This window comes from Grampus griseus (genome assembly GCF_964374135.1).
Source record: "Grampus griseus genome assembly, chromosome: 18".
NCBI lineage: Eukaryota > Metazoa > Chordata > Mammalia > Artiodactyla > Delphinidae > Grampus > Grampus griseus.
In genome coordinates, this window is record NC_139012.1 from 74,989,474 (window position 1) to 75,014,851 (window position 25,378).

The 25,378-nt window shown below is 41.0% G+C and overlaps 1 protein-coding gene across 1 annotated transcript in view; it reads right to left on the reverse strand.

The window, feature by feature from the left end:
- LOC309835782 (protein POLR1D-like) overlaps window positions 1-25,378 on the reverse strand; it is a 41,728-nt gene that overhangs the window by 8,272 nt on the left and 8,078 nt on the right. The window contains exon 2 of the mRNA XM_082675435.1: window positions 8,425-8,499. Within this exon, the coding sequence (XP_082531561.1) occupies window positions 8,425-8,499 (75 nt within the window). The remainder of the gene's footprint in view (window positions 1-8,424; window positions 8,500-25,378) is intronic.

Genomic DNA, 25,378 nt, shown 5'->3' on the forward strand with positions numbered 1-25,378 from the left:
TATACTGGGCAAAGGTCAGCTGAAGTGGACGTGACCAGAATAAAAGCAGCTTTGTAGACAAGGAAGCTGAGCAGATTTCTGAAATTTGTGCTTATAAATTCCTTTATGTTGACTGAAAGGAAGTCACGTGGGCCAATATTTCAGCTTCTCTGAGGCTTCTGTCAAGAACAGCTTCTCAAGAGATTCTTTGGCGGAAACACATCCAAGGAAGTATATAGCACCAAATGGTTTCTTTCTTTACACCACAGAAAACGGCATCCCGGTTGAATTTCCTTTAGTTCAGCAATCTCTTTCTGGCAACGGCTCAGCTACCTCACTTAAGATCTCTCTCATGCAGTATCCAAGAGGAGGAAATAATGTCACTCACTCTAGTTCAGTGTCAAATTTTAAAGCCAATGTGAAGATCTTTGAGATGCTCAGAAACGCAGACCATCGCCCGCTAGTAACTGACCGATTGTCTGCTCCTTTGGGGTATCTGTCCACTTGACAGGGATGGGTCTTGGGACTCCTGTGGCTGGCCACCTGGCCACCTGTCTGCTCCTGGGAGGAGTGTGGGAATGCTCCCAGTTCTGCAGAGCAGGTTGGTATCATTCTTTTTAATAAATAGGGATTAGCATAGTGTTTTTCACATTGGTGTGCACTTTAGAATCACCTGGGTATCTTTTTAAAACCCCAAAGCTCAGGCCATACCCCTAACTAATAATCTTTGATGGTGGGAAACAGATACTTGTATTTTTGGAAGCTCCTCAGATGGTTTCAAATGTGCAGGTAAATTTGGAAACCACTGGATTAGTGGTTAAAAGTTTTATTCACACACACACACACACACACACACACACACACACACACACACACACACACACACACACACACACACACACACACACTTCTTTAAACAGATGTAGAACCAGGTGTTCCCCTGGAATGAGCAGGATGGGAAAGGCGTTCTTTGTCCCAGCACCGTGGGCAGAAGCAAGTCATGGGTTTCCTTGGACCAGACCTCCCTTCACAGCCCGTCCCTGTTAGGTGTGCTGGACCAAAAGCTGCCTCCAGGAAAAGTTCTGCGAGACTGTTTGAGCTGCGAGGTGACCTAGCTGGGTATTCAGATGTAAGTGAGCCGTCACTTCAAAGAAAACAACTCGCGGTATTCACAGCTGAGATAAAACTGAAGCTTGCAAACGAAAGAAAATTAGACTTTTGGGAAACAGTGACCTTGACAGTTTCCCAACGCTTAAACGACTTTTCTGGTGAGATCAGTGGTGATGTTAACAAATGTGTTTTTAAAATATTATATAATGAAAGGTGTCAACATTTGGGGGAGCTTCATAACTCAGCGAACCAATATCCAGATGACCAGTTCCTGATATTACAGAACCATGCACGAGTGGAAGATCCAGGAGAAGTGCAAGGTAGACCAAGGGATTTTACTGTAACAGCATATGAAAAGTCCACATTATTAAAAAGAATGTGAAGAAACGACCACTTGCTGAGGTTACTTGCAAGTACTGATGCAGTATAAAAGAATACCACAAATTTCTGAAAATGCTGTTGAAGTACTTCTTCCTTTTCCAAATACGTATCTGTGTGAAATCAGAGTCTCTTCATAGACTTCAACCAAAATAACATATTACAGCAGATTGACTGCAGAGGCAGATAGGAAAATCCAGGTGTCTTTGATAAGCCAGACATTGAAGAGGTTCGCAAAAATATTAAACAGTGCCACTCTACTGAATAGGTAAATTTTTGCAAACATAGCTATTTTTATAAAAAAATATACTATCTACATGTGTAACATGTTTATTATTTTTAAAATAAATCAATAAATACTTTAAAATTGCTCAGTTTTAATTTCTAATACAGTAAATACCGATAGATATAACCCATGTAAAAAAGTTCTGTGGGGTCCTCGGTAATTTTCAAGAGTGTAAAGGATCCTAAAGACCCAGAAGTTTGAGAACCGCCGTTATGAGAGTTGAAAAAAAATAGCAGTGTCAACAGGAATGCTCGCTTGTCTCGTCACCTCGTGGGAGAGTGTGAGTTTCCCATCCTGTTCTCCCAGGATCCACCTCTTGTAAATCTGGAGTCATCTTACTTTGTCTGCCAGTTTTTACTCTCTTTTCAACATCCTTCTCCCGCCCTTCTTGGGAAGAGGCTGCTAGTTGCCCCCCAATATCCGTTCTTCCTTTCTTCTGTAGTAAAAGAACCTCAGATTTTATCTGCCACGTGACTGACTGAGGAAAAAAAGACTGAGTTCCTGGCCTTGTAGCTGGCGTAGACATGAGACCAAATTCTGGCCAATGGGGTCCAGGTAGAAATGGCACAGACGACTCCTGGGAAGTGTGCTTGAAGGGGGTGGGGGCATGCCTCTTCCTCTTCTTCGTTTCTGCTAACTAAAGTGTGGAAAAGAATCACACCGTTTGGTTGGGAGATTTGGAAAACTGGAAGGAGCCCGGGTCCCCCAGAACGCTGGAACAGCCAATCGAACTGATATGATGCCCAGAGAGGAGGTCAGTCAGTACCCGACAGATCTCACGCTGGCCTGTGCATATGGCAACTCTCCTCAGGAAAAGCAGAGCTGATGCTGACAGACTAGTTCTTTGACCCTCAGAAAGTTCTGCCGAGCCAGTAAGTGGCACTAAGGTTGTCAGGATAAATGACTTCCATCAGGAGAGCTGCCTAGTAACAAGTGATCCCCTTCGACATTCCTCATCTGGCAAGAACCCTGACTGATATTTTCTCATCCACTTGTCAAGTCATCTGAATTTATGATGTAGCTTTAGGCTGATTCTTTCACAAAAGTTATTAAAATGGACCAATGACTACTGTCAGCCCGATCGAGGTCCTGCCTTACACCAAAACCCAAAGCAGCCTGCCCCTACCAAAGTTTGCACGAATCTAATTCGTGTTAGTAGGGGCACCTTATCTCTCCTCACTTAAGGACAGAGGGCTGGAAAGAAGATAAGAGAAGTAAGAAATAACATGTATTGGTGAAGACGTGAAGAAAATGGGACACTTGTGCACTGTTGGTGGGAATGTAAATTGGTGCAGCCACTACGGAAAGCAGTATGGAGCTTCCTCAAAAAATTAAAAAATAGAACTACCGTATGATCCAGCAATTCTACTTCTGGGTATTTATCTGAAGAAAAAGAAAACGCTAACTCAAAAAGATATCTGCACCCACGTGTTCATTGCAGCTTCATGTACAACAGCCAAGATACGGAAACAAGCTAAGTGTCCAATGATGGGTGAATGGATAAATTGTGGTATACACATACAATGGAATACTATTCAGGCATAAAAAAGAATGAAATCTTGCCACGTGTGGCAACATGGATGGACCTTGAGGACGTTACGCTAAGTGAAATAAGTCCAACAGAGAAGGACAGATACCGTATGATCTCACTTATATGTGGAGTCCTAAAAAAAAAAAAAAAAAAATCAAGCTCATAGATAACAGAGCAGATTGGTGGTCGCCAGAGGCAGGGGTAGGGGAGTCAAGGGGTCAAAAGGTAAAAAGAAAAAAGCCAACCACATAGATGGTTATATACACCAAGTCAGGAGATCTGATGAATCAACGATTAACTGGAGCAATCAACCATTTAAATCTATGTTCCTCCTTAGTTAGTTCCAACTAGAAAAAAAAAAGGATATGCTCATTCTTGTAACTACAACTTCTAATTTTTTTTTTTTTTGGTACGCGGGTCTCTCACTGCCGTGCCCTCTCCCGCCGCAGAGCACAGGCTCCAGACACGCAGGCTCAGCGGCCGTGGCTCACGGGCCCAGCCGCTCTGCAGCATGTGGGATCTTCCCAGACCGGGGCACGAACCCGTGTCCCCTGCATCGGCAGACGGACTCTCAACCACTGAGCCACCAGGGAAGCCCACAACTTCTGATTTTTAAGGAATTATAATTCTGTCACTGACAAATAAGATTTGTAACTGCAATTTAAAAATAGCAATGTCATATCTAAAAATCTTGTGGGATATTTAAAAATACGGCATTTAAATTTATACATGAACAAAACTGTATTTGAGGAAAAATTCATAGAAATGGTAGAAAACGTTGACCATTCAATGAGTATCCTTTGTCTGAAATTGGCATTGAAACTGATATTCACTCCACCTGGCCTGGTACATCTAGAACACTTATTTATTTTCGTCCAGACCAGTTAGATGGCCCTTTATATGGCAATAAAAAATCCAAACAAACGAAAAAAGAAGTTAAGAGCAGATTTAACTAACATTTAGTAACTGACTGCTCCATGCCGGGAACTATGCTGAGTGTTTCCACATACATTATCTCACCAAATTTTTACCGTATCCTAGGAGGTCGCTATTTCACTGAAATCTAAAATGATTACAAATGTTACACAAAGATTGACTCACATTGGATCATTTCATCTTATTATACCACTGCATCCATAAATACATCAGAATGAACTTCTAAAAGATAATAGCTTTTAAAAAATAAAATAACAGGGCTTCCCTGGTGGCGCAGTGGTTGAGAGTCCGCCTGCCGATGCAGGGGATACGGGTTCGTGCCCCAGTCCGGGAAGATCCCACATGCCGCGGAGCAGCTGGGCCCGTGAGCCATGGCCGCTGAGCCTGCGCGTCCGGAGCCCGTGCTCCACGACGGGAGAGGCCACAGCAGTGAGAGGCCCGCGTACCGCAAAATAAATAAATAAATAAATAATAATAACAGCAATCCTATTATCACACCTAAAAAAAAAACAACATCAATTCCTTAATATCATCAAATACCCTTGTTTCAATTAGTTTGGATAAGGATCCAAACAAGGTATACACGTAGATGTGTCCCAAATCTATTAAGTCATAGGATACTCCTCCTCCTTTTCTCCTTGCAGTTCATTTGTTAAAGAAACTGGTTTGTTTTTTCCTGTAGAATTCCCCACATTTTTGTAATTTTATCTCTATAATATCATTTAGTATGTTCCTCTGACCTCTATTTCCTGCAAACTAGTAGTTCTAACTAGAGACTTGATCAGATTCACGTTCAGGTTCTTTACAAGGATGTCTCATAAGTGGCGGTACCCTCTTCCTATTGCATCTTCTTGTGGTATAAAAATCGACAGATGAGTCCAGGTGTCGTCAGCCTGACCCACTCATCAGAAAGTTTCCCATCAGCTTCTCATCTGAGAGACTTAGCAACCGGTGATGATCTTTGCCTAGATCCAGTGTATCATTAGGGATTGTAGAATAACGACATTCTTTTTATTTTTACATCAGGTTTACTGAGGTATAGTTTATACAAACTAAAATTTATCCTTTTAAGTAAATAGTGTGATGAGTTTTGACAAATGTGTGTAGTCGTGTGATCATCACAACAGTCAAGATATAGAGCATTCCCAGCACCCAGAAAAGTTCTGCAGGAAATTCAGTCCTTCAGCCCCTACCTCCTGGCAACCGATGGGTTTTCTGTCCCTGTGGTTTTGGCTTTTCTAGAATGTCATATAAATGGAATCTTATAATGTGTAATGTTTTGAGTCTGGCTTCTTTCATGAGCAAAATGCTTGAGATTCATCCATGCAGTGTGTATCAGTAGTTCTGTTCCTTTTCGTTATTGATGAGTGTGGAATGTATGGATGTTACAACTGTGTATCCACTCATCAGCTGATGGTCATTTGGGTTGTTTCCAGTTTTGAGCTATCATGAATAAAGCTGCTATGGACATTACTGGACAGATTTCCGTGTGGGCTTACATCGTCAGCTCTCTGATAGGTGGTTTGAAGAAGAATTCTGTATGGTGAGTGCATATGTATAAGAAACTACCAGTTGTTTTTCGAAGTGGCTGTATGATTTACATTTCCACCAGCAATATGTGAGCATTCTCGTTGTTCCAAATCCTCCTCTTTATTTGGTGCTGTCAGTCTTTTTTTTTTTATTTTGGCCAATCTAGTGCATGTGTGGTGAATAAGTAACTGTGGTTTTAATTTGCATTTTCCTGATAACTAATGATTTGAGTATCTTTTCAAATGCTTATCGGCCAATTTGATATCGTTTTTGGTGAAGTGTTTGTTCAAATCTTTTGTCCATTTTTAAATTAGATAGCTTGTCTTGTAATTGAGTTGTTATTCAAGTGATGATAATCCTACTCTATAGTCCTACATTTAACAGTTGCAATTCTATAAGGAAGTTTTCTTTCATCAATTATTTTGTAACTTTGAAGTATAACTTGTACAAGGAACAGGATAAATGCTCGGCTCTTCCTCACTATTTACCAGTTTTATAATAATTTGGCCCCTTAGCCTCATCCAAAAGCTTCTTGATGTGATTTTTCTTATGACCTTATGGATTTTAACATATTTTAGGTTATCTCACTCATTATTGCTTTATTCTTTGGTGATTAAATTATCCCATCTTTGACTAGTGGGAGGCCTTTCAAGTTGGTTCCTGTGTCTTTCTGACATGACTACAGTAGTTTCTGACAGTTTTACTTTCTGATCTGATAAGATTTTCTGGCTCTTCTTATACATTTCCTATCTATGTAGTAAACAGTGTGGTCTTGCCCACAGAGAGGTCTGGCCTTTGCCCTGGCTTCTGGGAGGTAATATCAATTCTGGGAGGCAATGTCATACCTGACAGAAACGTCTTTGTTTAGGGTGGAGCTGGCCACAACTGACAGTCTTACAGGGAGGGCTGGCCATGCCAGAGACACACCACATGATTGAGGGTGGAAATCTGGGGTACTGTGGAGACTGCTATCAACCATGTGAGCAATCAATCAATCATACCTAAGTAATGGAACCCCCTGAAAAACTTTGGACACCGAGGCTCAGGTACGCTTCCTTGGTTGTCAGTATGCCAAGTGCATTGTCACATGTTGGTGCTGGGAGGGTCATGTGTGGGTCCTGACTCCACGGGGTGGACAACAGCGGCTCTGTGTCTGGAACCTTTCCTGACTGTGCCCTTTGCATCCCTTATTCTGGCTGATTTTAATCTGTATCCTTTCCCTGTAATAAACTGTAACCATGAGCATAATAGCTTTCTGTGAATTGTGTGTGGTCTAGCAAATTACTGAAGCTGAGGATCGTTTGGGGAGCTCCCGGAACTTGCGGTTGGCATGAGAAGTGAGGGCAGTGCTGGAGGCTGTGACAGCTAGCTTGCAGTTTGGCTAACTCCAGGCTAACGGCCTCAGATCGGCAGCCAGTTATTTCTCTAAGGATCTGTCTTCTTTCAGTGAGAAATGGAATTATATATACCACAGTAGAATTTATACACCACCCCTGGGTGCCAGGGATCCTCACAGCTACTGAGTGGATGGTCATTGTTTCCAGGACTTTTCTGTGAACAGAGCTAGAGAAGCTTTTCTCTCTTTTAAAGAGAAAATCTGGCACAACTTCACACTGATATTTCCAATTAATGTTTAGGAGTGCAGATTTTTATATCTTTGATTTTATAGTTGTATCTTTTACACTGAAAATTTTGGTATCTATAACAAATAAACATTTACTTGTTTGCTTTATCCTACTATACAATATTTTCAGAATAACAATGTCAACATTGTTACCAACAACGTGATAACTGGAAACAATTTAAGATTTCTTTCTAGTTCTTTTCTGCCTTTGGAAATACAGTCAAATTTCAGATCACCTGAAACAGTTCCTCCACGTGTGGCTAAGCCATCTGCTCAATGGCTTATTGAGGTCCATTTATTTTATGTTTCTTGATTTTTAGGAACTGCCTTTGCCCTCTTATTTCTTTAACTTTGACTGAACCTTGTTTTATATTTGACATAAACCCTGTGCTTGGTTCTAAGAGTCAAATCCACAGAGATCTAGCTTCTACTCCTGTCCCATTTTTACATTTTACACGTTTTCACGGCCCACAATACTCCATTATAGTGAATTTTAAACTGTGGATAAAAGACCTAAGCCAGCATATTTATTGGATGAGAATGCTATTGCTAAAGTAACGCTTAGAAGAGTAGACTTGATTCTTAAGGTTAAATTCTTCCTTTGTCTATATCATTAAGTTTTAGTAAGCTCTGTTTTGTAAAGCAACTGCAATGGTAAACTTTAGTGCTACACAGCTGAACTGTCACAAAATTAAAATACTTAAAATTATAAATCTTAATTTACTGAGGACTATAATTAAGATAGAAGTTCTTAAACAATGAACACTGACATAATATTACTGTCACTCAGGTGGCCTTAGGCACAGCAGCGTCATCATATCTCTTGGGGACTTGTGGACCAAAGGGTGAAAACACCATGACACGTGTTCTCTGTTCTCACCCCTCTGCCCACTTCCGTGGCTGCAGCCCTCAGCAGTGTCCCTGCTCTACCACTTGCCTCTGAGTTCCTCTACGTCCACGGTTCTACATTCCCTGTATATGCTAAAGAAAACTTTTCTCTTTAATATATACATGAGTTTAAATTTTAAGGAAGATGACTCAAGAACTTACCAGCCCATAGGTCCCATTGTCTCTGCTCTTGTTTTCCCACGTTTTGCCTCTTTAAGGAGTTCTTCTATTGCTTTCCTGGTGGGAAAAAGGAAGAAATTTGAGAGAATTTTAGTCACCCCACTAAATTCTGAAAATCAATTTGTTCCACGTATGTGACCCTGGGAAAGAAAGAGCTTTTGAAGCACTAAACTTCAAAATTGGGGGAGAAATTTAAAAAAATGTTTTAAAATGGTTGATAGTTTTGAATACATAAAAATTAAAAAGAAACCTTTTCCATATAGGGGAAGAACACTGAAGAGAAAATTAAAGGCAAAATGACGAATTATATCCATACTAAAAATGTTCAAACGCACTATTATTCTAAGAAATACTAATTAACCCAGCAATGATGAATCTGTTTCTGCTCATCAGTTAGTGAGGGAGTGGAGAAATGGATATTCTTTTCTCTACCAACAGGGACTAAAGCTGATATAACATTTCTGGAGAACAACTGGAAACGTGATAAAGAGCCGTAAAAATAAAACATACGTGTTGACCTAAAAATCCCACCTTATTCTAAGAAAAATTCCACTAAGTATGCAAAACTATATGTACAAGGATACTCATTCGAAAACTTAACAGCTAAAGAAAAAGAAGAGAAAGCTTAAACGGTTACTAAAAAGGGACTGTTTAAATACATCATGGCATATCCACACAGCGGAAGATTCGGCAGTTGTTCAAAATGAAGACAAATGCTTGGCACAGCAAGACATTCATAACATGTGAAGTGTATAAATCTGGGAACAAAAGAGCATGTATAGGATAATTTTATTTTAAATTTATTTACATGTACCTATTGCACAGGGAAACATTTGGAGGGATGTTACCAAAACGATAAGTTTGGGGCAGATTTTTAGTTTTTTGTTTGCTTCTCTGCATTTTCTGTTTTTTCTAGAGTGAATCTGTATTATTTGTGTAATTTTTAGAAAGAGGCTTTTTAAAAGCCTAGAAGACATATTTATCAACCATACTCTGAGACTTTACCACATATAATCCTGTGCAAGGTGTCATGGGTAATAAGATAGGACCATGGTCATCCCTGACTTTAATATTACCTGTGATATAGCAATAATAAAGTTAAGAAAAAGAGAGGTATCACGTTGCAAACAACAGTAATCCAAAGACAGAACTATAATTCTAATCACAAAATTTGAAACTTTTTAATAATTATAAATATAATTATTATAATTATAATAATATAATTATAACAATTATAATTATTATATATAATTATATTATTAAAATATAATATAATATCAATAATTATATATTGATTCTATATAAAAACATTTAGTTACACTCTTACAGTACTACTCTAGGTACAATTCACATAGTCCTCAATGATATTACCATTCTGTTAGTTTATAAGAATGTTTTATTTTATACTGATTTTTATTTTATCAAAGCATGCATATAGCTTAAAGAGAAAAACATTATTTAAAGACTTAAAATGAAATACAGCGGTCTTCTGCATCAGCCTTCCTTACCCACCAAAAAAACCAATTTCAACTCCTTCTTATCTGTTTCTCCTGGTATTCACCTCCATATTTCTAATAGTATTCTTTCAAACTATTTCACCACCCTCTTCGTCCTCAACAGATATATCTGGCTGTTTTTCTATAATTTACACAAGTTTTAATAAACTCCTATTAATAGTGAGATCTTTAAAAAAATGCCATTTCAGCTACCTCAGCAGCTGGACACTTTCTAATCCATCCTGGGAGGGCCCACGGATGGGCTGATGAAAAACTGAAACGCTGACCAGCTTGTCTGCTTCTTGCCCCTGGACTCAATCAGATCAGGTGTCATAGCCCAGCCTCCTGGTGTCGGGAATACTAAGTGCATGTGACACCACAGAGCCTTCTTCCATCTCTTTAAAATAATAATACATCCTATGGATGTGATCTGAGGACTTTGTCTCATAGAGTATTTCGGGAAAAATTTATCCTCTCTGGCTCCAAAACAGAGATCCTTCTTCACCCTTATAGATGTAAGCAAAAAAAACCAAAGGGTAAAAATATGCCAAATATACCCCCGCCTTCCCATCAATTAGAGTGGTAGCTTTCAAAAAAACAAAAAAAACCACCAGAAAATCAATCATCCTGGATCCACCCATATGTCCTCTCTCCTGACAACAGACACAGTTAAAAATCATCAGTGAAAGAACCTGCTTGGGCAGTTCCCCAATTATGAACAAACTATGTATCAGTGACAGATGAAGGAGAATGCATTTTCCCATAAAAACTGTTAAAACGTTTGCCCAGCTTTCTGGACATGCCTACGAAAGCCAGTTTGTGTCACGCTACAGTTGGGATGCTGTACATCTGCAGGAAGCAACACTCGGTCAAGAACCGTGCCGGGATCCTGCAGGCCTAGTCTAGGCGCCTTCCAGAGCGTGAAGTTGGACGTGGATTCTTCTGTAGTTGTGATTTCACTGAAAACTGTCTCCAGTGCTGTGCTTAACTTTCTCTGCCGTGATTAAGGATACCTTCTGACTTACAACGACAGCCCAAGAGAAAAGAAGGTGTAAGTATGAGAAAGACTGCCTGGGGTGAACCAGTTCACCAGTGAGGAAAGACGGTGACAGGTCGGGAGCAGACAGGGCAGAACCCAGGCCCAGCAGACTGCCTGCGACTGAGGCGTTTGTTACTGTTTGGACAACTCATGTTGTCATGAGCTTTACGGTTTACAAAGCGCTGTCCCATCTGAACATGACAACATAGTCATCACGACCAGTGTTCAGATGAGGAAGGAGGTACCGGGGACACTGAGAGCGGTGGGGAGGACCAAAACAAAACAAAAGGACCTGTGGGTTTAAGGGTACCTGCCCTCCATCTTCCTATCATACTTCCCGTCTCCTCCACAAACATTTGCACAACAAGTCCTGGAGAAGCCCTTTTCTCATTATCATTAAAAGGCAAAAAATAAAGTAAATGCAAAAGGGGAAAAAAAAAAAAAAGCCCTGACAGAGCTGCCACTGCTTCCGCACTCATTCAGAGAACTGCAGAGGCAGAGGAACGGAGGGCTGCTCAGACTTTGTCCTAAGAATGTGGGGCATTCGCTATGTCCCACCCACACTCTGCACGAGCTCCTTCTGCAGGGCTTTCCTTCCAAATAGGAAAGCAACTTCTAGCAATCATGTGTTTTGTCCTTGAAATAACAACATCACCTTCAAAATCAACAGGAAAAAAAATTAGAAAGTCAGGTAGTTTTCCTCACTCCTGTAGCCTCTGTTGTTTTTTCTGGAACTCTCGCTAATGAATTCTCGGGTAAGGAAATAACAAAGTCAGTTTCTACCACACATTATCACAGAGGCTAGATACTTAAATTATCAAAGATTATGAAACATCGGCATCATGAAACAAGATAGTTTTTAATGAGATTGTGAAACAGAAGTGTAAACTGCAATTAAAATACAGGAACAGCAAACAGTAGGAGAATATATAAGAACTAAGTACAACAAGGACTTGAACAATTAAATTTCAGACACAAATTTAAGTACCATAATTTTTATGCTTAGATCCTTTAAGCATCTTAAAGGTTTCTTTGTAAAACAAATCCATTGTATTAGAATAGACAGTCCGGTGCAAACAAGAAGTCCCAGAAAGCCAGGTCATTAAGCAGACAGTTTCCTGGGCACAGGAACAAGCTACAATCGATTTTCAATGATCCATGTGTGTATTATCCACAGACAATTTTCCATCCTAGCTCAGCTTCTTCAGGCCTGCCCGTTCATCCCATTAGCCAGCTGGTACATGCTTGTACAACGTACACTGATCATAATAGCAGCTTAAATAAAACCCGAGTGGGAACGCAAATCTGGTGCTAAATCGCCTTAAAATCCAAAGTCAAACAAATTAGTTTTGAGTTATCTGGGTCTGTGGTCCTTTATACTCACATAAATCAACTGAGAGTTAACTATATCACTATAGCGAAAGGGTAGCAAGATATTTAAGGCAACTAAAATGAAACAACAGAAAATTAAATAATGAAGAACACAAGAAAATGAGATTTTTAAAGAAATAATATCAGAGAAGCTAAATATCAAGTAATTGCTCAAAAAAAGACCTCAACATATACTTTCTTGAGAAATGGTGAAGGAAAGTGCTGTGGACTCAATGTTTGTGTCCCTCCCTCCCCAAACTTAGATGTTGAAATCCTAGCTCCCAATGTAATGGTATTAGGAGGTGGGGCCTTTGGGGGAGGTGATTGGTGCCCTTATAAAAGAGACCCCAGAGAGCTCTTTCCTCCCTTCTGCCATGTGGGGACACAGGGAGAAGATGGGCCCTCACCAGACACCGAATCTGCTGGCAACTGGCTCTCAGACCTCCCGCCTCCAGAACTGTTAGAAATAAATGTCTGCTGTTTAGACCACTTAGTCCATGGTCTTTTTATTACGGCAGCCAGACAGCACATTCGTGGGCTGTAGCTTTGCTAGTCCAGAAGCCCAATTTGGCCGGGACAGCGGCTGGACGGCAGCACCATATCTGCCGTCATGTGCATGGGAAGGTTTGCCTGGGCTGCACCCTGCCCAGGGCTCTTCCTGCAGCTACATCCTCACCACCGGACGCTCAGGTCAGAGGTCACCTTCTCCACCAGCCCTTCCTCATCTCCCCACCGGTGCCTCATCAATAGATATTATAAAACCACCTTTTCTTTCAGGCCGATGTACCATACTTCTAAATATTTAAGTTACATTTAAAAACCATTAAATAAAACATATTCATTCCTCCTACCATGACAAATACACCTTCATTACAATAAAAATTTAAATGTGTAAACTCTGTATGGTGATAGATGGTAACCAGACTTGTCGTGGCCATCACTTTGTAATGTATAAAAATATAGAATCACTATGTTGTACACCTGAAGCTAATATAAAATTGTAAGTCAGCTGTACTTCAAAAAAATGTGTAAAGCTATGATTTTTAAAAATTTAAGTTAGTGAAATATGAGATAATAGAATTAACTCCCTGCACACGTTGATTATTCTCTTAATGGGTTGGTAATATTTAGATGAATACAGAAAGACAGAAAATTTATATATATCTTTATTCCATAAAATTTATTTTCTTGCCTTTATTTCAGCAGAATCACTAATCATATTGTTATGATCAAGATTTACATATAAAGTAAGTTCTATGGACTATAATAATCTAAAGTATTAAAAAACAAAGTGTAACTATTCAACATGGACCAAATTGTAGTATATTGTCAAAATGTAAATTAACATAAATGTAAAAAACTGAAAACCTAAATTTTGAATGTTTTAAAGTTTCCCTGTAGATTAATGAATCAGTAACAAACCTCCTGTATGTTCTCCAAGACCTACACATATACAAATGTATGAGTAATCTGATCTAACATTAAATGTTAGTCTCCAAGTATAACTATTCCTCATACTGAACTAAGTCATGAGAACCTCCAGAACACTGAACTGAAATCCTGAGACAAGCAAGCAAAGGGAAGCTTAGCTCTGCTGGGAAACAATATTTCCTTATGGCAAAACCTCCTGCACTCACGCTGAAAAGAAGGTTTTGACAAGTTAATGTGTCTTTTTTCTTCCGAACACTGCGCGGCTCACATCCTTCCTGGACTCTGAAGCAGTGTGCGCTCTGACGTCAACAGGGCACAGCCCCCCATCGCCACGGACCCCACAGTTTCCTTTCATTCAGGGACGCAGGTCAAAACAAGAGGAGGGTGTTTCCTGGGCTAGGAACTGCACTGACGGAAGATCAGCACGTTTGTGACACATGGGGCTGCCCAGGTTCAAGGAAACTCTCCTTTGAATATCGATATAATAAGCATTTAATATGCATCACTGGGGATATGATGAAAAATAATGATGGCGGCAGTACCTATGTGCCATGTATCTTACACTTAATCCTCACAGCTCCTCTAGGTAACTACTATTTCATTGAGAAGGAGAAAATAAAGAGTGAAGAAACTGGGGCTGGGATGTGAACCCGGGCAGTTGACTTTTAACTGACCCTGACACTACAGTTCTGGTGAAGGCGAGACCCCAGCCTCGACACAGCTGAGCCCCGTGAGAGGAAGGCCATGGGAGGGCTGGCAGCATGTTTTACTGCGATTATTTGCAGTCACGACAAGACTGTGGTGAAGGCAGAACTCCCGTCTCCTCACCTGGACTTGGACAGCCTCAAATGTCCACAGCTACCCATCCTGCGTGACCTCAGAGGGTGGGTTATTGTTACAGCGAGATGACTTCTTCAGGTAATATGTGGGCTGACTTCTATTAGTTTAGCTCTTAGAGGGAAACCTTATCTCTCAGGTCATAAAACACCTCACCTGAGGAATGACCTCATAATGAAGTCACCTCATTGTCAAAGTAGTAAGTATTTCTACAAATATTTATTCTTCAATCCCGATTAAGGAGCCACACACAGAAAATACAGTGATTCATTTTCAGTTCGTATTATAGGACCTAGTTAAATGTGCCACGGTAAATCGTGTATTGTGAAGACAAGCATCTCTTACTGAAAAAACTCTGTGCAGGGGGGTGGGGATGGCAGAGAACTACCTTAGAAGATAGTAAACTCTAAATAGAAAAGCCTGTGAATTATACCATTGCCAGGAACAACGTGTCTGTCTGATAGGTCAGTTAAGTTTAAAAGTATATAAAGTGTACACGTGCCTTACTAAAAGATTAGTTGGGAGAAGTAAACTCAGTCAAAGAATGTAAGGTCAAAATAATTATTGAGGTCTCTTACTCTGTGAAAGCATTTTGTTATCTCTTTATAAAATTCAAACTCTCACCCAATAGCTGTTCGAAATGCAAAAAGGAAAAAAATCACAACGATTGAACAAAAGGAAACATTGCGATAGAAAGCCTCTAGGGCTCGCCTCCGCAGCCTTCTTCAGTGAGGCCTGGCGCCTGGCGCACTGCCCTTCGGTAAACACGCCACACACCAGAAAAGCCACCTCGCCCATCGCGTGGTCTGCAAATCACGCTCTTAATCCTAAAAGAGCTTTATTTTATACCAGAGATCTGCGGCTTTCTGCAGACTGTCCTAAAGGACCCTTCAGAGCTCTTGGATCGCAGCCCCATCCAAAGGACGGCCTATTCAGCAGAAGGCCTGGTCAGCCCGCTGAAGGCGTTTCCCTCAGCTGTGTCAGGGCTGCAGCAGTCTGCTGAAAACAAGCCATCCACCCCATGTGCATCTCAGTGTCTGATTCATCAAATGATTATAAACTATACTTGGAGGTAAGAGCCAAGGAATGGGGAAAATATAGAATATTCCAGAATGTGTAGGATTTCCTAATCAATTCAGGCTCTTTAAAAAGTGTTTTCCTTTCAACTGCATTAAGCAGTGTTGAACCCAGGAAGAAAACATACTGATGCTTCTAATTCTTAGAAGTCCCGCAATACACAAATGAGATGGGAGAAAGAGAAAGCCTGTGTTCCTTAGCGACCAGCGCAGGTTCAATGGCTGCCTGGGGGCCCCTCAGTACAAGGCAAGAGACAACGAAACAGAGGGTGCAGCCCCTCCCAGCCCCCACTGCGTGCACCTCCAGACCCAGCCTCATCTTGAGCACCAGGAGTGTCCTGTCTTCCACACTTTAGGTATCAAGGGGTACTTTGAGAGGGATGGTAGTTTCTCCTACAAAACTGGCTGGGAGAGTTTCTGAAAAAAAATAGTACGTATACACACAGACAACATTTTCTACCTCAGTCATTAAATACAAGAATCTACTATACAAAATAATTTATTGAAAACAACCAGTAAATTCTTGACTCTTTGTAAACTCTTTAGCGTCAAGTTTCAAGTTGTCTTTAGGGGCTAATGCACATGACAATGAATTTAAGAAGGACAAGGCAATTTTCAATCCCATTTTCCAATTAAAAAAATCTTAGTTAATATAATACAAGTGCTTTGGGGAAAAAATTCTACATTGCTATAATGTAGTTAATAGAATTGAGCAGTTAGACACACACACACAGACTTGGGGAGTAGTGTCTCTTTGAGGAAAATGTTTATAAAAGTTCAGAGTTCTACTGAACTTAGATGGCTCAAGGAACAAGTCAGCCAAAACTGCACAACTGTGCAAGCAAGGCTTTACATTTACTTATAAAGACCCGAGATGCTTCCCTCGTAGCTGGCAGAAGTCATAGACTCTGTTGCAGTGCAAACATCCTTACAGACGCTGAATTCAACAGCACAGGAGGGACCACTAGAAAGGCTGCAGAGATGGCCAAAGGGTAGGAACCAGCACATGGGGACTAAACGCTACAGGAGGAAAGCCCAAAGCATGGAAAATTCCATTACGGATTAATCCTATCTTTAGGTTTATATCATACCATGCAAACAATACATCAACTGCCAAAAGAAAGAATCCGGAGAGGATAATACAATTGGTGATTTTGGCATCAGAAACCAGCTGCAAGACAGTCAAGAACTAGTGAACTCTGAAGTCCCACTTCATTATTCTGCCTTGTAAATTACTTAAAAGTGGTGCTGTTAGCCAAGAAGGGAAATATGGAAGCATGTTCTGGAGCAGATGTTTCACTGTACATTTCAGGAAATATCAAGACACAACACAATCCTCTCCTGGCCCTTTTTACTGCTGTGCTTGAAGTAGCTGCACATATTAGAATCATCTTGTCTGCTACTGAAATACCACCCATCCTTAGGGATGGGACAGCAGCTGCAGTTTAACTGGATGGAGCAGTGCTAATGAAGAGTTCAGAACTGTGTTAAAAATGGAATAGGTACCCAACCGAGACAGCAGGGAAAGCTCTGAGAGACAGATCGTGCTGATTATACAAACAGCATCATTTGGCCTGCTCCCAAGGTGTGATAATGGGCTTACCAAAAAAGGGCACTGCGTTTTCAATACAAATGTTCAGGACCACACTTGCACAGCTCATTTGAAATATCAACCCCCTAAATTCACAACTCTGCCTTAGCATTTGCTTGATAGAAATCGGGCCATATGCTAAACTTCTGTATTAATTCCTACACAGTCAGTGTTCCCAGAGAGGCCTCAAATCCAAGTATTACAAGGCTCTTTTTACTATAATAGGCGAGGAAAGAAACCAAAATGAATTAAAATGTTCAGGTAAAGATCCTTTAAATATAATACTATATTATGAAAATGTAAGGGAAGTTTCCTGTTAGAGGTCATCTAATTTAACATTATCATATAAAGCCAAGGAAATGATGGTTTAGAGAGGTTAATAACTTGCCTAAAACTAAATAGTTACCTGACTTTTTTGGGGGGGCGGGGGGAACATTTAATTCACAATTATATTTCTTCTCCCCCCACCCCCGGCCAGAACCTGGATGACATGTTTCAGTCATCCTGGGGAGAAATTAGGAGGGGATAGACCATAGTTATGATACTTCAGCCCAAGGTCATTACCTTTGGAGTATAACATTACAAGGACCAGCACTAGTGTGTCTACAACTGTGTTATGAATCACACTAGAAGACCCCACCCAGTGATGGTTTACGGGAAACTGGGTCCTGGCTGCATTCAGGGGTAGTGTAACTGAAACTCACTCAGCCTGGAAAATGTTACTTGAAGTCATTTGCTGTAATTGCTTAATCATATAAAAATGAAAACCAATTTAAAAGTACCTAAATTATTAACTTCAAAGCAGGATAGATCAAAAGTTTTTACTATGGAAACTGTGTTTCATGTTGGAGAACAGTGTGGGACAGTGGGAGCCAGCTCCACTAGCCACCTGGGTGCTCTGGACAAGTTAAGTACCTTCTCTGAGTACGTTTCCTCTCCGTAAAATGAGCCTGAGCCCCGGCTCACAGATGCACTGCAAGGATTGAAAAAGATGAGAGGTATAGAGGGCTTTCTTTGCATTGATGTTTCTTGGGAGGGACAAGGGTTCATTTAGGTATCTGAATTTGCCAAAACAAAACTTTTTTAAATCTCAGTATCTCCTCTTTTCATTTATACTGTAAAGAAAAACTTGCAGAATGTTAATTTTTATCTGTTGCATAATTCTGTTTTGATGAAAAGCTGAGGGGTTATTTATCAGTGCAAATAATATAAAGGAAATTCTATCTTCCTATGGTTAAGTCAGAGGAAACTTCCTGTATGTAATGACAGGGAGATGGGCAGAGCCCCAGTCAGAACAGAATTCCCTCCCATGACCTATGAAATACATGATCAGAAACGAATTACATGAAAGCATCCTATCTCATATGCACAAAAAGAAAGCCAGTGGTCCTGGCTCTTTGGCTTTTCAGACAGTTGTGTTCATTCGGGAACTAGGTCTGCTCCGTGCAGAGTCAGCAGCTGGGCAACTTCCTGGTGGATGTGACCAATACAGGGACAAGCTCTGGAAAGTTCAAGCTTGAGAGCAGAATCTCTCACCTGAGAAGTTCAGACTGAGTAGAATTACCTGATACTTGTTCTACTATTATACATTCTCTACCACATCTCTTGATTCTCTTAGAAGAGGGATCCAGCAGTTCCCACTTCCTAGGTTTGAACCAAGGACATGTTCAAGTCACCTTAGGAAAATGAGGAAGCGGCCACAGTGCAGTGGAGAGGATGATCCCAGTTCTGCCCTTACTGACTCTGTGATTTTTCTTGTCATCTTGGTTACACCATCTATAAAATGAAGATATCTCTACTACCCTTTCAGAGTTTGTATGGGGATCAAACACAATCATATATATAATTACTTTGTAGCTATAAAGCACTGAACAAATGTATTATCTTAAGAAAAATTTTAAATGGGTCTATAGTATCGATTGTTATATTGTTAACTAAAACACAAAAATACCATATAATAGTATGTATCATGTGCACAGTGATTAAGAGCAGAACATACGATCTCACTGACCCTCAGAAGAACCTTTTCAGTTATTGTCCCCTTTGTATGTGTTAGACCACTAAGGCTTAGGGAGGCTGCCTCGTCCAGGGGCAAACCATCAGGGGACACCTGATCTGACCTGGACAGCTCTGAGTCCTCTCCGCTCACACACACCCTTACTTTATCCCGTCCAGGAAGATGTCTTCTACCTTTTGAGGACAATCAAGTGCTGCTTTGGCATAACATCGATTAAAAAGTTAATGTACTTAAAGATGATGCCAATGAAGTTTAACAATATGGAAAATGATATTTTCATGAAGCGACTATTAGTAAGCCTATATCTACGTTCTTGACCAGATGGTCTGTAACTCAGTGACTCTTTTCATGGTTAAGTTTTATAGAAAACAGTCCCATTTCCAACATGTTTCAGCCTGAATTTAGAAATAAACAAGGATTACTGGTCAATAGTTTTGTCTCTCAAACTGAACTCTCTGGAGCACACGCTCTGGCAAAGCTTTCCTGTCTTCCTGCAGCGGGTAACACAGGCAACATCATGGACATAAAAGCTGAACCTCAGGGGTCAGGCTGTCTTCGGTTCATTCCACTCACTAGCCGTACAGCCTTAGGGCGGTTACTTAACTTCTCCAGGCCTCAGTTTCTTTCTCTATAAATGGGAAAAACATCATCTGCCTTGAAGGAGGTGTAAACTGGTTTGTCCACCTGGCTGGTCTTCTTACTTCACAGTCCCAGTTGCGTGTCTGCTTCTGGCTAGGAATAAGCCTAGCAATAAGCCTAGCTGAGTTCTTCACGTCCGGGCTTGTTCTGAAGCACACTGCTCTCAGGTGGCGACCAGCTTATTACAACAAGAAAACAGAAAGGGAACCTTTGGCATGCTTGCTGCAAGTCTGGGCAGCAGGCAGTGACGCACCTGCAGGCTGATACTCCTAAAGACTGACATTTTCAGCAGAACAGTTTTTTTTTTTTTCTCTTCCAGTTTTATTGGGATATAACTGACATACAGCACTATATAAGATGTGCAGCATAATGATTTGATTCACATACATCATGAAATTATGACCACAGTAAATTCAGGGAACATCCATCATCTCATATAGATGCAACATTAAAAAAACAGAAAAAAACATTTTCCCTTGTGATGAGAACTCTTTAGGATTTACCCTCTTACCAACTTTCACAGATAACATACCGCAGCGTTAACTGTATTTATCGTGTTGTACATCGCATCCCTAGTTCTTATTTATCTTATAACTAGAAGTTTGTACCTTGACTACTTTCATCCAGTTCCCCCTCTCCTCACCTCCTGCCTCTGGAAACCACAAATCTGGTCACTTTTCTATGAGTTTGTTTGTTTGTTTTTGAAGTATAATTGACCTACAACACTATGTTATTTCCTGGTATAAACACAGTGATTTGATATTTTTATACATTTCAAAATGATCACCATGATGTCTAGCTGTCACCTGTCACCATACAAAGATATTACATAATTATTGATTATATTCCCCACACTGTACATTTCATACCTGACTCATTTATTTTGTAACTAAAAGTCTGTACCTCTTAATCTCCCTCACCTATTTCTCTCCCTTCCCCAGCTCCCTCCTCTCTGGCAACTATCTGTTTTTCCTCTCTATCTATGACTCTGTTTCTGTTTAGTTATGTGTGTTCATTTGTTCTGTTTTTTTAGATTCCACATAAGTGATTTCACACAGTATATGTCTTTCTCTGTCTGATTTATTTCATATTACCTTCTGGGTCCATCCACGTTGTTGCAAATGGCAAGATTTCATTCTTTTTTATGGCTGGGTAATGTTCTGTCACGTACACATACATCTTCTTTATCTGTTCGTCTATCGCTGGGCACTTAGGTTGCTTGTATATCTTGGCTATTGTAAATAATGCTGCAATGAAATAGGGGTGCATGTATCTTTTTGAATTAGTGTTTTTGTTTTCTTTGGATAAATACCCAGGAGTGGAATTGCTGGGCTGATGGTAGTTCTATTTTTAATGTTTTCAAGACACTTCATACTGTTTTCCACGGTGGCTGCACCAATTGACACTCCCACCAGCAGTGTGGGAGGGCTCCCTTTCTCCACACCCTCACCAGCACTTGTTATTTCTTGTCTTTTTATAACAGCCGTTCTGACAGGTGTGAGGTGATATCTCATTGCGGTTTTAATTTGCATTTCCCTGATGATACGTGTTGTTGAGCATCTTTTCATGTGCCAGCGGCAGAACAGTTTCTAATCATAAGACTCTAGAATCCCCACTTTCCCATCCATTTAATGACAAAGTACAGCCTTTGCCATGAAAACAAATAAACAAAAACCAGGAAAACAACTGTAGAACCAAGTCCTGAAGGCTTAGATTACAAGCTCTGATGGAGAACGTAAATCCACCTCTTTTACTTTGATAGACACTGAACTTGATGATTATACTCTTTTTTCTTCATCTTCAGGGAATGAGATGATAATTGACACTTATATCCCCAATTAAATATTAATCACTTCCGAATAAAAACCCTGTTAAGTATTCTAAACACCAGGATTTATGCTTAAGTATGCAGAACAGAGTTAAGCAAGCCAGCCAGGATCTGAAATAACTTTAGATGAGGAATCTCAATGATACGTCATCCTCATCTTGAAATCTAAGCTCCAATGAAAATTCATTCTGAAATCCCATATAATTTACCAAGCATGGTGGTGAGAAATTAAGAGTTGTGGACCAAATGCTCTGAGGATCCCAGAGAAAACTGAAGAGTCTGTGCATCTTACTGTGGAGCTAATGTGATAAAAATGGCATAACAGATGTCAAATTATAGAATGCTTCATTTAATTCTCTGTTTGGTCTTATGATATGCTGACTTATATAGTAAGAAATATATGTTTGGTTTTCCTCCCATTCCTGACAGAGCTCCTAAAACCATGGGGATTTCCTAATTGATGAGAAATATAAAGCTGTCTTTTGTTTTGATGAGGTGATTTTAGGGAAAGCCCTGGGTAACCTAAGGATGGGGGCTGGTCGCCAGGATAACCAACCGCTGATTAGAGAGTTGGAATTTCAGTGCCATCCGCAGACCTCTGGGGAGGAGAAAGGGGCTAGAGATTGAGTTCTACCACCAATGGCAATGATTTAATCAATTATGCCTGTGTAATGAAGCCTCCATAAAACCCCAAAAGGACAGGGTACAGAGAACTTCCGGGCTGGTGAGTGCGTGATTTGAGGAGAGGTGGTTGCCCAGAAAAGGCATGGAAACTTCACCCCCCCCGACCCCCCCACAGTCCTTGCCCATGCACCTCTTCATCTGGCTGTTCATCTGTATCCTTTATAATAAACTGATAAAAAGTAAGTAAATGTTTCTCTGAATTCCGTGAGCCACTCTAACAAATTAACTGGGCCCAGGGATGGGGTCATGAGAACTTCCGGTTTACAGCCAGTAGGTCAGAAGCACAGGTAAAACAACCTGGATTTGCAGCTGGCATCTGAAGTGGGGTTGGGTAGGTGCAGTCTTGTGGGACCGAGTGAGCTCTGATACTGTCTCCGGGCAGACAGTGTCAGAATTGCACTGCTTGACGGATTGCTTGATGGTGTTGGAAAACACACACTGGAGACCTTTATGTGCTATCAGGCCATATAAAGACTGGGATTTCTGACAGTTTCCAACCAAAACAAAGTTCATTTTCAATGGCAAAATAAAACTATGCGACACTACATCAGTTCACCCTATTAGATTTTATTTTTTGAAATATTATTGTCCAGTGAACTCCCCAAATCTGAAACCATACAGTAGGTATGTGAAGTAGAGCAGGTGCTCACAGAGTCAACAGCGGCTGCCTTGGGGGTCAGTGCTTATGACTATATGACTATGAGATGCACTCAATGGGAACCACTTCTGGCCTTTCAGATCCAAATAAAACAACATAGCCAACTTTTCTTAGCTCAGGTGACTTCTCTGGACTCCCCTACCACCTGGTCGATACATGTGTAAGATCTGAGTGGTTCCTGCTGTGCGGGATACTTGGTTGGGACTCCATCTCTGCCTGCTCTGGTCATGACCACCTTTGCTTAGTGAACTCCTCCCTGTGGCTCCCAGCATGTTGTCATCTCCATGTGGACAGAGTATGCAGCTAAAGACATACAACTAACGACAAACTTGTGGTTTTCAACCCCAAAGCTTATAGTTATTTCAGCATTACAAATTCAAATTCAGCTCTTAGGATATTCAGTTAAAAAATACAGAGTGTCCATCTTCTATTCATTCATGTGATAAATATTTTTTGAACACCTACTATGCTTCAGGCACTGCTCCAGGGGCTACAGAGACATCGGTGAACACAAACAAAAGTCTCTGCCTTCATGAAGCTTATGTTATAGTATGTGTGTGTGGCAGGGGTGGGGGAGGAATAGATAATATAGAATAAATGCAACAAATAGGTGAATTCAATAGGGCTATATTTAAAAAAATACTGCAGGGTGTGGGTGTTGGGGGAGGGGCTATGGTTTTGAACAAGGTGGACAAGTTAGAAGAAATGACACCTTTCCTTTAGTCCTGAAATACACACCTCTTTGGTCTACCCTGGTTGCAAACTCTGTGAAGGCAGGAACCAAAGGAGATTCATTTTTGTATCCCTAATGTACCTGGTCCATGGCAGGACTTTAGAACAACTGCTGAAAAAAAAGACATATATTCTGTATTTTTCCAAAGCAAGGCTACTTGTAATAAACAGCATAGATTTATCAGACAGCTGGCCAGGAAATGGATGTAGTATTGGGCATTGACAAAACAGCATGCCTTAGAATCACATCCTTGGAATTCCACCTCGTGGTACCCAAAATAATAATTCTACCATGTTTGTTCCACTAGAATTCTGTGGGGACAAGATCCCAGGATAATCCACATCACCCTTCCATATAGTTGTTACTGCAAAATCAGAATGTCCTTTGAGCACCCTTGAGTGGGAGATGTGCTTGCCTTTTATTTTAGACCAATAGGAGAAAAGGTAACAAATGTTGCATGGGATAGAGGTGGTAAGGGATGTCCGTATCCAGGGCTCTTGGCAATATAGAGAAGACATCAGTGAGATGGAGTATAAGGTGTGGCCACCTTCACTGAGGTGCTCCACGACGCTCATCACCTCAGCTATTCCTCCCACTGAAGCCACAGGACAGGCATGCTTCCTTGCCCCACTCGAGAAGCCCTTTTCTTCTCGGAGCTTATTACTGTGGTGGCTGAGTATGCAAGTGTCAGCTGATAAGTGTACAAAATAATGTCAGTGCAACTGCAGTTTTCCCTCCCTGCCGTGGCAGTCATGCTTAGACACTGACGCTCAATCACGCACACACAGTCATCCATTCGTTCATCAACTAAGGACTGACAAGAGCCTACTGCGTGCCTGGCATGGATTTTAGTGCTGGGGATACAAAAGCAAACAAGGACAAAGCCCTTGCCCTCTGAAAGCCTACATTCAAGTGGAGTTAGACAATAAATGGATAAATACATAATATTAACGTCAGTTAACAGTGAGGACTCTGAAGGAATGAAACCAAGTCAAGGGACAGAAAGCAATGGAGGTCTGGCTGTCGGCACACGTGTTATCTGGGGTTAGGCAGTCTCTGAGGTGGTCCTAAGGATTCCCCACCTCCTGGCATTCCTGCCCTTGTACAACCCCTTCCCTTCACTTCTGACAGACACAGCAGGGCAGACGTGATGGACTGTCACTGCTGAGATGAGGGTATAGAGAGACTGAGCTTCCATCTTGCGTTCTCCCTCTTCCCTGGATCTCTTGCTCTAGGGGAAGCCAGAAGCCATGGCGCGAGGCCGTCCCATGTGAGCAAGCTTGGAAGCCCATCACCCCCATTCAGGCCTGGAGACAGCTGCAGCCCAGGTGACACCTTGACTGCAGCCTTGTAAGAGGTCCTGAGTCAGATTCCTCCAGCTCAGCTCCAACCAGATTCCTGACCCACAGAAACGGTGAGAAATGTTTTTTGATTTCAGCGGCTGAGTTTTAGGACAATTTGGTATACGGCAACGGGTAACTGACACAGTGGTCAAGGATGGCCTCTGAGTGAGTACCTTGAAAGAGACAGCCATGT